Source organism: Anopheles maculipalpis, chromosome 3RL (assembly GCF_943734695.1).
Source record: "Anopheles maculipalpis chromosome 3RL, idAnoMacuDA_375_x, whole genome shotgun sequence".
Classification (NCBI taxonomy): Eukaryota; Metazoa; Arthropoda; class Insecta; order Diptera; family Culicidae; genus Anopheles; species Anopheles maculipalpis.
Window position 1 is genome coordinate 545,485 of NC_064872.1, and position 16,059 is coordinate 561,543.

Consider the following 16,059-nt stretch of genomic DNA (forward strand, 5'->3'; position numbering starts at 1 on the left):
ACTTGTGGTGGTTGTTAAACAACATATTCACATCGCCGTTCTCAATGGTTGTGCACTATTCGTCGCAAAAAAACGTCGTCGGGGTAGAAAATGAAATTAAGAGAAAGAACAGCCTTAATCTAGAACGTGAATTGTGGTAACGAAAGGTGGATGATGATGATGATGATGATGATGATCAGTAGCTATATAGTATGGTTAGTTGGTTTTGAGCTTTGGATCACTAAAACCCGTCACGCCGCGGCAGCAGACACGCTTAAACAGCCAAATCCAGCAGGAGTGGTAAAGTACCAGGAAGGTAATCGTAACGATGTACACGTCAAACTGATGGTAAGAGTACCATGGAAGTTCGCTCGAGTAGGATTGCGCCAGTGGTACACCACCGGTAGCAGCTACATGTTCACACCACCAGACGGCCGATGCTAGCGGGCTAATGGGGCGATTACGATACGAGAACGAGACTTGCTTGGCACTTTCCATCGCTTCCGGTTCTAGTACCTTTCGAAGTGCGTCGTACACCGAGTCGACGTTAATGTCCTCGTAGGACAATACCACGCCCATGCCTCGATTAGCCAATGCAGCTGCATTGTTGTACTGTGAGACGAGAAACGTCAGCATATGATTATCTGTTTCCGTGTTCCAGGGGACACGATCCGTGAGCACTACTAACCTGATCGCCGTACATCGGAGTTGCAACTACCGGTACACCACAGTAGGCCGCTTCGGACGATCCTAGCAGTCCACCGTGGCTCATAAATGCCCTTACCTTGGGATGACCTATCAGCGAGTGAGAAGAAACACATTAGTACGAGACGAAGTAGGAATGCGCGTAGCCTTAATACGTTTTAATAAGTATTAACCCTACTACCGAAAACGGAAACGACGGAATCTCTTGTCTACTGCGAAGTGCTTCAAACGACACGTGATAAGAATGACAAAAATTTATATCGTCCATATATTATTAACCGTTTGGCGTTTGAGTTTTTGGAGATTTCTGCTGGTGTATATTGAGATCGAACAGTAAGATAGAAAAGGTCTAATACATCAATTTAAACGGATCGGATCTTGTTTGAGCAATAAATAGAAATAGGGAGAAGATTAGAATCTGTCATATTTCTTTTTCTTGGTGTTTGCCTATAAAGGGAATGTTGATGCTTTGCCTCGAAACAAAATTTCAACACAAACGTTTCTTGCACAAGCATTGGGTCTGTCTGTAGAGTTGAGCAAAAATTTCATTACAAGCCAGTTCTTGCGATTGCAAATACCCTAAAGACATCGACTGATGTTAGAATAATACTCTTGTGCCCTATCCTAGAGTATAAAAGCATGGTAAACCCGAATGATATCAGGTTACACACAAAAAGTCAATCAAAAGTATCACTTCCAAACCTGCCAAAAACAACAATAGTCGCTCCATAACCCAAAACAATCTATAACTTATCCCACACTCTACAAAACCCTACTCTACTGTAATTCTGTGGTTCTGATTTTGGATAAACAATCAACATCAATCGCCCAATTGATACGGTTGTGAAATAAGGGAATGCCTTCAATCGAGCGAAGGTCGTCGAGTTCCTTGCAGTTGTACCTTCTTACCGTAAACCTCACCACCACACTCCAATTAACGCAGAGCTCGTTGCCGAAATGATTGATGGGGCCGGGGAAGAAATTGCCGGACCCAGACATATACTGCAGCTCTATCGGTTTGGCGAAGCGAGCACTAAATGAGCAAAAAATTGTGTTGTGACCGATTTGCAACAGTGGCGCGTGGCCGTTTTAAATCGTTGGCCTCTCTTTTTTGGGTGGTAGTGGTGCTAGAAATGGTTAGCTAATGTTGGTTATTTAAAAGAAGAAAAAAAAAAGCAAAACTTAGCCAGCTAAAGTCAGGAAGTCTTAGCCGTACACACGCTGCCTTGCGCCGGACGCGTGCTTAGTTGGTTTGAGTCATGCGCTGTCTCAAAAGTAGCGTTTTATTTGTGGGGAAAAAAGCGAAAAAAAAAATCTTTTGATGACTTTCATAAATTCTGGATGTTTCACATCCAGGGGATGGCTAGTGCAAGGTCTAATTACTTAAACGACCTGTTTTGCATTAGACTCTTCTAAAAAAGGCACGCACACTCAGATGCGCAAATGTGTGTTGTTTATTTATTCAGACCCTCTAGCGTAACATGTGTGTTTCTTCTTTTTCCCAAAATATACTCCACCTGCGCCAAAGGTGAACTTAATAATGTATGAATAATGTATGCGTGTTATTGTGGTTTTAGATTCTACTTCATAGTAAGCTTAAATAATCCATCAAGACAAAAGAGACACAAAGGGATGTATACTCACAGAGAATCTCTCGCTGAGGGAGCCATTTCCGGATATGTACGTTCGGTGGTTGATTTGGTAGGGTTTCATTTTCCCACTTCCAGATGACGCGTTGCTTGAATCGTCCCAGCGCCTTCAGTATAGCATCCCGTTTCTCAGCGGGTAGGGTTTCGGCACGAATCATCGATCCCCAGCTAATGTAGATCACACCATGATCGGCTGTATCGAGCATTTGCTGCAGGTCGGCATCCAATGGTTTAAAATCACGAATGTGGATACCGCCAATCTCCAGCACAGCCGGACTGAGGGGTTTCGCACCGCTCAGCGAATAGTGCTGATTGACGAACATCATCGCGGTACGCTGTTGTAACTCGCGCACGTCCGGTATTACGCCCTCGCCAAACCGCTCGCGCAGCAACTTGTTGGCAGCGGCATCGTTGAACCAGCTGTACAGTGCTTTGAAGGATTGAACCGTAATCCAATTGGCCAACCGTTGCGAAAAGTCCATCCGCTCGGTATAGCCCATGAAAAGTGCCGGAACGTACGAGGGTAAGGTCGGGTTGCCGACACGATCATAGTGCCAGGGCATCAGTGGACAGCTGCTAAGGCCGATGTACGGTGCGTTCAACTGGTGGGCTATGCCGAGCATGCAATCACTGTTGAACTGTTCCACCAGGATCAGATCGTACTGGACCTTCGATTCCAGCACCGTCCGGATGGCGGTCGAATTGAGGGCATTGGCGCAAGCTTCCTTTCCCCAGGTGTACAGCATGAAAAACTCCATGAAATGTCCGAAACCTGGCCGGTACTCAAACAGCTGTTGGGAGGAAGATATGGGATGAAAATGATGATCGTGTACACCGTGTCGCGTGTGAGCGCTGCCCGTCGGACGTGACATTGCAGAATTGGGCATGACTCTTGCGTGCTTATAATTTTAGTGTTGAAGAATTAGCTGTGCACATTGTTTTCTAATGCGATCGTTTATACGATCAGTAGCTTTTATTGCACTGGATGATTTGAGAATTGCTGTATCGCTTTCGTAAGGTGGTGGAACATTTCAACGATTGCTTCGCCTTGATTGTAGCGTACGATCAATAAAATAAATCACCTTTGAACCAAGATGTGTAACCAATTGATTGCAATTTCACAGAAGCACACTAGGTATTTAGCATAAAGTAAAGCTACTGTACAAGAAATAATTGTGCGTCGTGACGATCGCTGGAAGATAGAGTTTAGATGATCTTCTGCAAAAAGGGGGTTTTACGGCTCATTAAAAAAACTCCTTTACGAGCAAAGCGCTATCGCGTTTTTTAAACAACTTGATTGCAAAGTGTAAATTGTTATGTATTTGCAACATTTCAAATCATGTTGCGAAATTCGTTAATAGAATTCTCTGTGGAAGTTCTGCTCGACGGAAGCTAATACAATCACTGTTCAATCAATCACCCTTCAAAACACACCAAGCGCTTACAAAAGAATCGATTATCATGGTTAGCAAATCAAACATAGCGCAGACTGCACGTGTGACTCCTCGCAGCGACCTATCTCAACAAACAAACAACACCAAAAAGGCTCAAGCTGCGAATTGTTGGTTTAAGCAGGATCAGTTTGCTAACTTTTGGAGAGTCATTTATCATTGCGAGCTTAGAGATTGGGTTGTGTAGCGCTGTACAAGATCCCACCCGGCAACAAATCGTACTGCTTTTCGTCCACAGTGTACCGATTCTATGACCTACCTCAAAGCTGACCGAATCCGACAGCGATGTCATGCCTTCAAGCGGCATATCGTGGTAGTTCGGGGGCGGATTCTTTTCAGGGAAGTGACTGACGACCGTTACCTCATGGCCGGCTTCTGCCAGACCTTTCAGAACGGGCTGAAAGAAATGGAAGTGACTCTGGCCCGGATGAGGGAACAGTCCAAGCACTCGGTACGCTTGAGCACCCTGCAACAAAACAAGTGCCACCAATATCACGGTTCGCAGCATGATCATGCCGTTTGCTGAGCTGACGATAGTGATTAAACGTCCCGGGACCTGAAAGCATAAGAAGAAAAGGAATAAGTGTGTTTGTTTTGCGTTGGTAGTATGCCTTGATTGATATTAGCCATCCATGAAGTAATCTTTTGGCCAGAACTCCATCATCATTAATTCAAAGATAAGCCATCCGTTTGCTTTGTAGCAACAAGCGGCAAGGCTCTCCTGAAATTCGGCAGGGACAGGCCACATTTGCATGTTAAACCCGTTTAGCTAATCAGAAATCGTTTCTAGACGTTAGCTGATGCAGGGAAGAGCTTTTGTCAGCTTTATTTTCACTTCAACAGGTTTTCGAATACACAAAACGAACGAAATAACGAAAGCCCCCCGAACCGTCTAGAAAAATACATCAAGCTCAGTGTACTGTTTTAATTTCACGGTAACTTAAGCATTGCCAAAGACTGGTTAACGCTAGAATGTGTTGAGTAAGATCATGGCTCGTATTTTTGACATTCAATCACGTAGCACGGTAAAGATAAATTGATGACCTGTTTTTTTTCCTTTTTTTAAAACAGTTGCTAACCAATGCTGAGGGCTGATGGTTAAGTCCTGAAACAGATTCGGTAAGATCAAGAAACTTGCAAGGGATATGTGAATCATTCGTAAGTAAGGCACGATCGTCAGCAGCAGCAGTGCATACCACTTGTGCTGTAAGAAAGGCAATAATTAACTAATAGGAGATCGAACGAAGATTGCTGTTAGACTAAGGAATGATCATTTATTGTTTTTACTGTTCAGAACAATCAGTGACCAGAACTAGGAAAATCTGCTAGTTAGCATGAGAGCACAATTAGGGGCCATTTAAAATAAGTGTAAGTTTAAAAATTTAGTTAAAGATTAAGAACTCCGTTTAACCAGGACCGGAAGAAGATTGTGACATGTTTCTGCTCCATTGTACAAATATTACGCTTTATAGAGCAATTCGCAGTTTCGTTTCCGATGATACCGCTATCACGACAGCACAATAGCTGAAATGTACACTTTAAATTATTTTACAGCAAATTTCCAGCGCGGAAGTTACTCCAGCCACGTGAGAACAAGAGCTTGCACACTGGTACGTTGGCAACGGTACTATGTTCAGCGTAATTATTGCTTCCGACTGATCGTTTACTAAACTGCAACTAAAGAACCAGACTCGCACCAGACACCGGGGGCAATGCAGTCGTGTTTGCGACGGTATACGACATATTGCATGACCGTGAGTTGGTGATCGATTAGATCGTGAACGTACAACATCCATGTTGCGCTGGTGATCCTCGTTTGCGATCATGAAAGGTTTCTTCGATGATCCAAAACAATTCCCAGGCTGTTTCTCCCGTATGAAGGACAAATTATTGCCGATGCATTCGGGTATTTTTGCGCTCTTGTGCTAATGTACAAGTGTGTCGGAACCGAGTATGGTATGGAAGACCTATCCCCTTCCAGCTGTGGCCAATGGTGGCTCGCAGTTGGTTTCTATTGCTTTGTTTTATGTTGCCAAACGAACTTATACTTAACATCCAAGTACCATTGCGCTCAGCTGTTTTCTGGACGAAAGGTATTTTTGCGTCGTGTAAGAAGTCGGCGTGTTTTGTTTTGCGCAAAACACTTGCAGTCTTTACGGTGTGGCGTATGGTGTGTAAATGCAAACGTAGCAAAATTGTAATCACACGTGAAAGCACTGTTTCCTCATACCGATTACATCGCAACCAATCACGCTAATAACTAGAGCACCGTTTTGTCCAATTTTGAACAAATTCACGTTATTGTTTCAATTATGTTTCCTTTCAAAACAGCATCAGTTCGTTGCCCTAGCTAATTGCCGTTACAAACGGGACAAATTTTTGCCATTGACATTCAAACGCCTCAATGCGTTTGGTTGCTTCACGGTTTGCCGAAAATATTTTTCGAGGAAACGTTCCGCTGAGTTGGATGGATGGATGGTTGTTCCACTTTCGCTTTGGCCTTCTATAGTTTAATCGCGTCGCCAAAAATAAATACTTGTCCGAAAGGCACCACAACGTAAACGACCGAAATAATATTAAAAAAGACAAGAAACGAAAGACACCCGCCACTAGTTAATACGTTTACATAATTTGAACCGGACGAACAGATAGACACGCGTGCATTGGCAGGAAGTAAAACCGATAGCAAATCTGTGCCAAAGACGACGTTCAACGCTCTAGTGTCACAATTTCTCAATAGGGGAATTCTTACGAGACACCGTTGGTTATCGTTCGATAAGATAAAAATTCTACAATTGTTCACTGTTACACAATGCACTTACATTTACAGCACAGTAGAACGGGGGAATAATTGGCGCGGCCTATTGACGAACGAGCACTGATGACTATTGCTGTGTGCGATCAGCGTTTGAATCGCGACCACGCTATCTTTCGCGTCTACTACGATCAGCGCTTGCCGACGAACTGTTTCGTGGTTTCTTCGCACTCTTGCTTGCACCGCTCGACGGAAGAGGGTTTGCGCTATGGCTCAGCGTGGAAGAAAACGGATTCACCGATGGAAGAGAGACGAATGCAAGCACGTCAATCTTAGCACAAGTGGACGAAATGGTTCAAAGTTGATTTTCTTCTCTCGCGTACGTTTTTCCATTCTCAATATTGATCACACTTTCACTGGCTTGAGATGCTGAGATTTTTGTTGTTGTTGGATTCCACACTATACTCTTATTTTGTGTTTTGTTTTTTTTTTTGCGCCAAAAGCGTGTTCAGACCTTGAAGACCATTACGGATACTTGGTTTGAGTTTTTACAGCAATGTAAACGATGGGTTTCCTTTGCTAACTGGAAAGGAATTGAAACATAATGTGTGCTATTACGTTTCTTCAGTGCGTTTTCTTGGCTAAAAACATGAATGATTAGAAATCTTGATAACATGATGAAATTTTAAAAATTTGAATAAAACTGTTATGGGTTGAATTTTATGCAATTTTTGGCTATTTGTAGGGTGCACACACTATTATCAACGCCTAAAGCAGTTCATCAAATACAGAAAACCCATGCAATGGCTAATCATAATGTGCTGATAAATAATATCGTCTGATAAAAATCTTATCGTCAACTGTCCTGTAGCTCAGATGCTTGAGCACAGTTTAGTCAGTGCTTCAGCCAGCATTTCACTGCTGCTTGGAAAAGGCACTTCATTTTACAAGAACCGAATCGCGCTGTATAACTTACGTGGTCCACGTAATCGAATGTCAAAAAGCCGAATTGACAACAAGAATCGTAGGCGAAAAAAAGTCCTGCTGTACAAGAAGTGATGTGGCTTACAGGAAAACCATGAAAAGATCCGTCGTTAATTGTTTTGTACATACGTTGTGTTTAGTTTTAGTGTTATCAGTTATCGAAACGACCAGCAAAGAATGCGGGGATCCACAATGCGAAAGTAAGTCGAGGAAAAATGGTGCCAAACTTGCTCAGCTCCCAGTGCTTCAGCCAACACAGTGCTTCAGCCAGCCTTGCTCAATGCATGCAAAATAGGCAGCCCCTTTCGGGTCATACTCCAATTGAACTGATATTACTTACGAAATAATGGATAAAACTGCTTTTAAATGAAAACTAAAGTGTAATTTTTAATGAGTACACTGTCGGCCGCTAGCAGATTCATCGTTTGATACCAATCCATAGACTCTTGTAAACAATTCTTGCTTGTGTATGTTTACGTTTGGAATACATTTTGAAATGTTTCTCTTGCAGGTGTAATAGCAAAAGGGAAAGCTGTTCTCCGATTTCGAGGTGGTGGAGCAAATAAAGTGAACCTGGACCAGAATGAGCCTGTTGATATATTAGCAAAAAATGTTGGAAAAGATCAGGAATATCTCGTACGAAAGGCGACAGGCAAGACAGGTCTAGCATCCAAGACGTTCATTCGGGAGTATACCATTCTGATAAAATCGAATGACCGAGTTACGATTAGCGACGACGTTCCAGCCCCCGATGCGACAGATATCACACCAACGCAAACTGTTATCTCGCTAGACAAAGTCGTACAAACGACTGTGGTTGAGGGCACCGTTCTAACAAATGATGTACTATCGGATACCTCGTCGGTTCAATTTGCTGCCGTCGATGGAGCGTCTAGCGTGCTGTCAACTCCGACATTGGAAGTGGTACCGAGCACACAGATAGTGGAAAACAATCTACAGAATGATGCAGGAGTTGTGAAAAATGAGCCAGCTGAAAAGCCGGACGATGACTCCGAAGAACTGGCCGAAGCTGATGATACAGAAGAAGGTGATGAGGTAGAGGAGGATGAGGAGGAGGAGCAGGAGGAGCAGGAGGAGGAGGAGGAGGAGGAGAATGAAGATATCAGTGAAGAAGTTGAAGATGAAGTTTCAGAGCCAAATGTTGAAGTAGTGAAAAAGGAAGATGATAAAGCTAAAACTGTTGCTGGTTATGATGTACCATCTCAACCCGAAGCTGCAACGGAAAATGTACTGCCGAATGATGTAGACGACGGCGCTCATCAACCTGCTACTGAAAGGAATCTAACTGATCTACCTGTTAGTTTGGAGAATTGGAGCAAATCGGTACCCACGACTGATCAAACTTACGATTCCTCGTCAAACGATGGATTAGCTACAGAAAAATCATTGGATGTTGCTGGTTCTGTTGATAATGTCACTGATTATAGTCCATCTACTGTGGCGAACGTTGGAGACGACGGTGATCTACCTGTAACAGAAAAGATACCCGTGACTGAGCAAACAAACGATCCCGAGGCCAAGGCGGGATTAGATGTAGAACAACCATTGGGTGCTATTGGTTCTGTTGATAACGTCTTTGATGATAGTCTACCAACTATAACGGAACAAGCAACTCTTAGTGAAGATAAATCGAAAGCAGCCGAAGAAAACAGTAATGGTGCAAATGTAGAAGAGCAAGTGGCGCATTTAGAGCAAACAAATCTAATGACTGAAATTCCATCAACTTCGGAAACTGTCTTATCAAGTGATACCGTCCCACAGCAAACTACAGCGATTCCTGCAGTTCAAGACTATCCGCCTACAACGGAGTCTGCCGTGATGATGGACGAAGGTACAACACCATTGAGCATGGTTGAGATGACTGAAACTAAAGTACCTGTGTCATTATTGCCCCCTGAAGTAGTACCGGCTGATGTTGCACCTGCCGCAGCAGAACCGATCGCTGTTACCGAAACGGAAAACAAAGAAACACCTAATTCAGCTGAGATTTCCAAAAAAGGGGATAGTCAACCAACTCATCCCAACCGCATCCTTGCAGGTGGTTTGGGTAATTTATTGGCTCATAGTCATCATCACCATAACCACCACCATCCACACCATCATCATCATAATCACCACGATCATAATCACGCCCATGAACACGTCCACCCAGAGCAGGGCCATACGGAACAAATGGCACCGGAAGTGAAGTTTGCCGAAATGAATGTTCAAACGGTCGGTGACACACATTTACATTTTCCGACACAAGTTGACTTACGACAAGCTACCACACTTCCTCAAGACGGAGATGCTGGTACTAGTGAACTAATTGCCGAGCGTTACGAAAATAATCAAGTACACAGGGCTCAAATCGTTGGACCTCCGCAAGAATTGGCTGAAAATCGCAATGAAGGTAAGCTCCGTGCACGATACAACTTTGTACGGTTACAGCGGCGGAATCGATCATAAGTTATATACTTGTCGTGTTTTGATATCGTACGAAATATTGCGTCAAAGGTAAACCAATCGCGAGCAAAAAAGCAGCATTTTCAGTTTTTGTTATTAAATAATATGGGATATAAGACGGACCTGTTTCTATTAGCTGCATGTGTGTATGTGATTATTTTTAGAACATTCGGTTTAAGGCCACTCATATGTATGTTTCATTGAGTTGTTTTCTTCGTTGCAGTGAAAACGTGCTGTACTGCTTGCTGCGTTGCTTACTATCATATAATTGATTCATTAAATCTACTTTTTCTTTCTGTTGTCTACAGAAAACGAATATTGTGATAGTACAGCCATCGATTGCCCTCCACCAGCACCACCACACTTACCACCATCCGTTAAGCATTCAAACGGTGTGTCAGATTATACTCCGATGGACCAGGATGTGCGCAACAACGAAATTGTACAGTCTCAGAACGACGCCGTTCCACCCAATAGGAATAATGATGTTGAAAAGCAGCAGATTCCCTTTGAAGATTACATTGGAGTGTTTGTGCAGGAAGCGATCAAGCTAAGCGATCTTATTCTTATGCTAGCGATCACATCCTTCACTTTGCTGGCATTTTCACTTGGCCACTATCTGATCAACAAGAATCGACGGGAAAAACCGCTGATCTACAAGCTCAACATGATCGAACGTGATCTGATGACTTCGTACAAAGAGAGTGGACTGTTGAAATCTGAGCTACAGGAAACGAAGCACAAGCTAACGAGCATTGAAAACAATTCCTTTGGTTCTAACGACATGGTGATCGCGCTGAAGGCGGAGCTGGAAGCTGCCGAACAGGCAAAGCTGTACCTGCAGGATCAAATAGCGGGACTAGAAAAAGAGCTGGAAAATGCGGCCGAAGCTGGATTGGAGCTGAACAAGATGGTGGCGGAGCTGCTGAACCAAAATGGTAGCGATTCGATTGCACTAAGCGTTGAAGAGCTGCAGCGTCAGCTAAACGAACAGCAACAAACGATTCTATCGATGAATGCTTCCCTGGCTGAAAAGAGTCGCGAAAACAGTGAACTACAGATTGCGATCGCAAGTCAAACCGGTACATTTAAGGAGCGTTTGGATGAGCTGGAAAAGGCACGCACTGAGCTGACCGATCATCGTAAACAGCTCGAGGAGCAGGTGGCAAGTTTGCAGTCTGAACAGAAGACAAAAGTGGAAAGCATACGGAAGGAGTTGGGTGCAGAAATCGATCATTTAACGAAGGATTTGAAAATTGCCCAGAGTAAGGCAGACGAAAGCAGAAAAACTCTTGCCGCAATGGAGGCCAAATGCGAAGCGCTGGAAGAGTGCTTAAAGGACATCAAATCGGAGGGTAGGCACGCTGGAAAAGGAATGATTGATTCGATTGAACTAAAAGCTCAAATAGCGCTGCTGACAAAGGAAAATGCTAATATGCAGGATAAGCTGCAGGGTGAAATTGTGAGTAATCCGCACCAAGGGTTCGAATTTAAATTCGTTGATCGTTGTTCGCGTCTTTCTAATGTGTCGTTGAAACATTGCAGATTGCACGCCAGCTAGTAGAAGATCACATGAAGATGGTAAACGAAGAAATTTCAACACTTAAGCGAGAGTTTGGCAAAGCGGAAAAGGATAAGTTGGAAGCAGAAACAAGACTGGAAGTTTTGTCTTCGTACTTCAAAGACAAGGAAACACAGCTGCAGAAGTAGATTTTTCGAAACGTGTTAGAAAAAGTTTCAAGCGGTTGAAGATATAAATCTTGTACTTTTTTCAGAGAATTAAGCGTGAAGGAAGCGATGTGGATGCAGCAACAAGGTGAAACGACCACCACGGTAGAAAAGATACGTCACATGCAGGATGAAATACAACAGCTAAAGTAAGTCGTTTTCCGTGCTTGTTCGTAATTTAAGATCATATTGGCTAAGTGCGCTTCTATTTCAGATCGCAAAACGATAAACTTCGGGCGGAAATTGAAGCGCAGGCAACGGCACACAAAGCTCAATATACTACGCTTGAAACACGCTCACATGACGCCTGGCTTACTGCCCGTCAGGCGGAACGACGGCTCGAAGAAGCCCGGAGCGAATCCAGTGCGCTTCGGCGGAAACTTACTGCACTTGGAGATATTTCTGCTTCCAGTGGTAAATGCATACAGCGGCGATAAAAGTTACAGCGCTTTTCTGTAACACCAGTAACGTCCTATTTCTGAGCTTTTTTTTAGATGGAATGATTAGTTTACCGAATGCTTCCATTACGCAAACCGATCTCGGCCTAACTGCACCTTCGCCTATTCGTGTGGAGTCGCCGAATGCTCCACCACTGTTGGGAGTGCTTCCACCTCCGCCATTTTTGCCACCGTTTATGCCTGGTCCGCCGCCTCCATTTATGCCACCGTTCATGCCGCCCCCGCACGGTCCGGGTGAGATGAGGCCTCCGCCTCTTGGTCGTTTGATGTCACCACCACCACCACCGAACAATCGTTACTCTCCCAACAACATCATCGATTCACGGGATCGATACAGTCCGGATCGCGGACGCTACTCACCGGACAGCCGGTATGACTATTCTGTTATGTCGACGTACGAAACAGAAAACGATTTTAGTCCGCCGCCTTCACCGCCACACCACTCACGCCATTCGAACTACGACCGGGATCGAGATCGTGAACGAGAACGGGATCGAGATCGAGGCAGCGATCGTGAACGGCCACACCGTGATGGGCGCGGCAGCGGCAGTGGAAACTACTCGAGAGGTTACACTCCAACCGGTATGCGCACGTCACCGCCAATTCAGGATCCGAGGAACAAAAAATACGCAGGTACCACTAATAATCATTATTCGGATGACGAGTTCGACGGTTGGTAGTACAAATGTGGTGTGCAGGCAAGCAAAAAGCGATCATTTCCTTGTAATAATTGACCCTGTTTGATGTAACAGGTTCGTCGATACGTGAAAGCGACGTGTTACATTAAAGCTGTTTTTGAAGCTTGCCTCTCGGACGTATTGTGCATAATAATAAAAAAAAAATTAAAACGGGCTAACAGTCCCTTTCAATCATATCATTCAGCACTAATCAATCACAATTGAAAGTAGCTAGACGTAGCCAAACAAAAAAGATATACATATATTTTACAAACAATTCTGTATACTGCCACATATTAACAAAATCTACTAGCTTTCCTCCATTCTGTTCATTCGTTGCAAAAACGCTGTTCAACTGTTTTCCACAATTTATTTCCATCCTTACGACTAGAAATATATTCAAAGACATGTTTCGAAGGAGCATTGTTGCTTTGCATTACCATTGCGTTAACCAAAAAAACTGTGTTTGTTTCACTGACGCTATGGCAATAAACAGTAAATGCTTGCAGTGTACTGTATCATTATCCGAGACATATGCTGGTGCACCATCAGAAATGCTTACTGATTCGTGATGCAATCCAAATTGGTACCTAATACATGATTCCTGTTGCATCTTTTAACCTATATTTAGTCTGCTCATCATCATTGTCGAAACTCATCTTTCATTACTAAAAATTCATTGCTTATGTTGAAGCCTCGGTATGCTTAGATGTGACGTTATTAGCATAAGTCGCTTTGCTTCTTGTATGTTCTCTTTGTCTCGCGCACAACTATTGATTACTATTACGTATATTTTTGTTCTCTTTGCATATAAATGGAATGGTCTGCAAACCTGACACTCGTCCAAAACCACTTTTCGGTGTGATCAATTTAATACTATGATCTTTCTCCCTCACTATCAACGGAATATGTGTTTTTTTATGTTACACATCCGGCTTGGTTTACTCGTCGTTGCAACTCATTGTTGCAACAAGTGTAGGAGGTTTCAGTTCCGGTTCACAGGATTCGCTAGGAACGAGGAAAAGTTCAGGAAAATATAGAACAAGCGGAAAATCGCAGATGTAAATCACCACTGGAATGTATAACGACAAAAACAACTGTGCAGTCTAAGATAAAAGTAAACTAGACCGGATGACGAAGTTTGATAGAAGTTATTTTAAACGTTTGTCCTCAGTGTGAAGAATTATCAGGAACGAAACGAAACATTGCGACTACTTTTCCTTAAAGATGCAGGGAAACTCTAGGAAACGATGGAATGAAAGGCGATGGAAATATAAATATAAATTAAAAAATATTAGATCTTTTTCATTTTCAACAAAACGGGCTGAAAGAACTTGTTTTTCGCATGTAGATTGTTAATAATCGTGGAATTTCGTATCTTTTTTCCTACCTTACACTGCCGGGTGGAAAATCACTTGAAGATCAGATTTGAGTTCGCGGATTCCCCTTGAGCGCTCATCGCACTCAAACCGCACTCATTTTAAGCTGCGCCCAGCTTTTAACGACGGATTTTTGATGCGTTTCGTTAAGTTTAGATTGACGTTTGCGCAAGCAAATTGACGAATCGATTGAGTGGAGAAGAATAAGAAGAATAGCAAAGGACGCCAAAAATGTAGTCGCCATTGTGCAAACCTGCATACAATATCGCAATACTGCAATAGCTGTACCGGATCGAAGCAGCCTTTGCGGATAGTTTTGGTATAGTTTCAGTTCACGCTCGTCTTGCTCGGTTCGTACGGTTTAATCGTGCTGTGTTACCAGAACATCGAAAATGCAGCCAAGCAAACACGCATCATATGGGGATGTGCTCCGTGTGTGTTCGCCGTATGACGCCAAAGCGTCACCAGAAATGGGGCATTTTATCCGCGAGTCAAGAAAGCTAACGCGTAACAATACGTTCATTGGTCTCGATGAAGCGAAGGACGAAAGCAACGAAAGTATTCATAACACGAAGGAACCCTTGAATCGTTGGAGCAGTGCAGAAAATTTGTCCAGTGATCGGCAGGCTCGAGCAGCTGATAAAATGGCAGTGATGGTTCCGCTCAAGTTAGAACAATTCACCATTGGGTCCGAAACTATCGAGTACGATGGTTCGAAAGTAAAAGAAAAGCCACCGATCGATCGCCGTTGCAGCATGATTCCTTTAATGTGTCAACCGGGCGGGCGCCCGAAAGTGGCACAATCTCAAAGCGATAGAGAAAGGCTACGAAAAAAGCCACCGCTTCCTCCACCTAAAGTTCTGGCGAAACACCAAGATCCGATCAGAATGTATCGAGCTGAGCGTTTGCATGAGAAAAAAATGGACATGGAGCAACAGTTGGATGACCTACGGGAGCAGATTACGTGCATACAATTAACCCGCCAAAGGGAGGATCACCATAATCGTGAAGTGATTGATCTCCTAAAAAGAGAGATCGACGATTTGAAGTACGTTTACGCAAGATGATGGGAATGGACACGAGAGACTCATGGTGAAATGTCCTTTCTTTTGCTTTGCAGATCTTCCTGCGAAACGTTGATGGATGCTGTGAAGCGATTACAAAATGCGGATGATTTATTCCTGAAGATGAAGCATGAAGGAGAGTTTTCGTTTTACTCCCGTTCTTACGAAATGTCTAAGAAAATTTTAAGCGACACTTTTAGAAGAAGGAAGAGAAACACCGCTCGTGCTACTTGTTTTGAACCGAGTGCCGGAACAAGTCGAGAAACCAGTGAACAGTGCATTTCTTGCGATACACCGAGCAGCAATTTAAGTGCGATCGAGCAGCCTTGCTCCTCCTCGTCCGGAGGTGATGGAGATCATAGTTTGTATCGTGCCAATAGTGCTCCGGCAAACCCAGTGAATTTAGTGACCTCGCTCTACTACGTTTCGAAAATACATTCCATGGAAATGGACGGCATCACACAGGAAAGTAACGACACCGGTAAGTGGAAGTTTTTAAGCTTTATTTTATTTCAATTGAACATTTTAAACTAACGAGTTTTTTTGGTGGTGTTTTTTTTATTATTGAAAATTATGTTACTAAGAAAACGCATCAATTCAAACCTCCGAACAAGAGTTGGTGACAAAGAGAAAGACACGAATGTCCAAAATTGGCGGGTGGTTCAGGGCTGGCAAACATTAGAAAAATAATGGCCCGGGTCTGAAAAACTGTTTTGACTTCCAAATTAGATATATGCTAAATATATTTACCAAATAGATTGAAA

The 16,059-nt window shown here is 43.4% G+C and overlaps 3 protein-coding genes across 3 annotated transcripts; 2 read left to right on the top strand and 1 right to left on the bottom strand.

Moving 5' to 3' along the window:
* Positions 1–195: 195 nt before the first annotated feature.
* LOC126564511 (UDP-glycosyltransferase UGT5-like) lies at positions 196–4,305 on the bottom strand. The gene is made up of 4 exons (XM_050221577.1): positions 4,044–4,305; positions 2,329–3,124; positions 668–774; positions 196–591 (listed from the first exon to the last, which is right to left on the bottom strand). Exons 1-4 carry the CDS (start codon positions 4,296–4,298, stop codon positions 196–198), a joined length of 1,554 nt encoding a protein of 517 aa, XP_050077534.1. The 5' UTR covers positions 4,299–4,305.
* A 3,271-nt stretch (positions 4,306–7,576) lies between these two features.
* LOC126563856 (transport and Golgi organization protein 1-like) lies at positions 7,577–13,957 on the top strand. Its single transcript, XM_050220632.1, has 10 exons — positions 7,577–7,723; positions 8,035–8,579; positions 8,628–8,867; positions 9,027–9,945; positions 10,298–11,451; positions 11,535–11,695; positions 11,765–11,866; positions 11,932–12,131; positions 12,212–12,808; positions 13,832–13,957. Exons 1-10 carry the CDS (start codon positions 7,618–7,620, stop codon positions 13,915–13,917), a joined length of 4,110 nt encoding a protein of 1,369 aa, XP_050076589.1. The 5' UTR covers positions 7,577–7,617; the 3' UTR covers positions 13,918–13,957.
* Positions 13,958–14,623: 666 nt separating this feature from the next.
* Positions 14,624–16,022, top strand: LOC126564845 (uncharacterized). The gene is made up of 3 exons (XM_050221965.1): positions 14,624–15,279; positions 15,352–15,776; positions 15,880–16,022. Exons 1-3 carry the CDS (start codon positions 14,624–14,626, stop codon positions 15,975–15,977), a joined length of 1,179 nt encoding a protein of 392 aa, XP_050077922.1. The 3' UTR covers positions 15,978–16,022.
* Positions 16,023–16,059: the final 37 nt, after the last annotated feature.

Coding starts and splice junctions, on each gene's coding strand:
- LOC126564511 (XM_050221577.1), bottom strand. CDS start 4,298: ATGATCATGCTGCGAACCGTGATATTGGTGGCACTTGTTTTGTTGCAG. Junction 3,125..4,043: donor CGGATTCGGTCAGCTTTGAG/GTAGGTCATAGA, acceptor TCCTCCCAACAG/CTGTTTGAGTACCGGCCAGG. Junction 775..2,328: donor CCCTCAGCGAGAGATTCTCT/GTGAGTATACAT, acceptor ACTCGCTGATAG/GTCATCCCAAGGTAAGGGCA.
- LOC126563856 (XM_050220632.1), top strand. CDS start 7,618: ATGAAAAGATCCGTCGTTAATTGTTTTGTACATACGTTGTGTTTAGTT. Junction 7,724..8,034: donor CGGGGATCCACAATGCGAAA/GTAAGTCGAGGA, acceptor TTTCTCTTGCAG/GTGTAATAGCAAAAGGGAAA. Junction 11,867..11,931: donor GATGAAATACAACAGCTAAA/GTAAGTCGTTTT, acceptor CTTCTATTTCAG/ATCGCAAAACGATAAACTTC.
- LOC126564845 (XM_050221965.1), top strand. CDS start 14,624: ATGCAGCCAAGCAAACACGCATCATATGGGGATGTGCTCCGTGTGTGT. Junction 15,280..15,351: donor AGAGAGATCGACGATTTGAA/GTACGTTTACGC, acceptor TTTGCTTTGCAG/ATCTTCCTGCGAAACGTTGA. Junction 15,777..15,879: donor ACAGGAAAGTAACGACACCG/GTAAGTGGAAGT, acceptor TATGTTACTAAG/AAAACGCATCAATTCAAACC.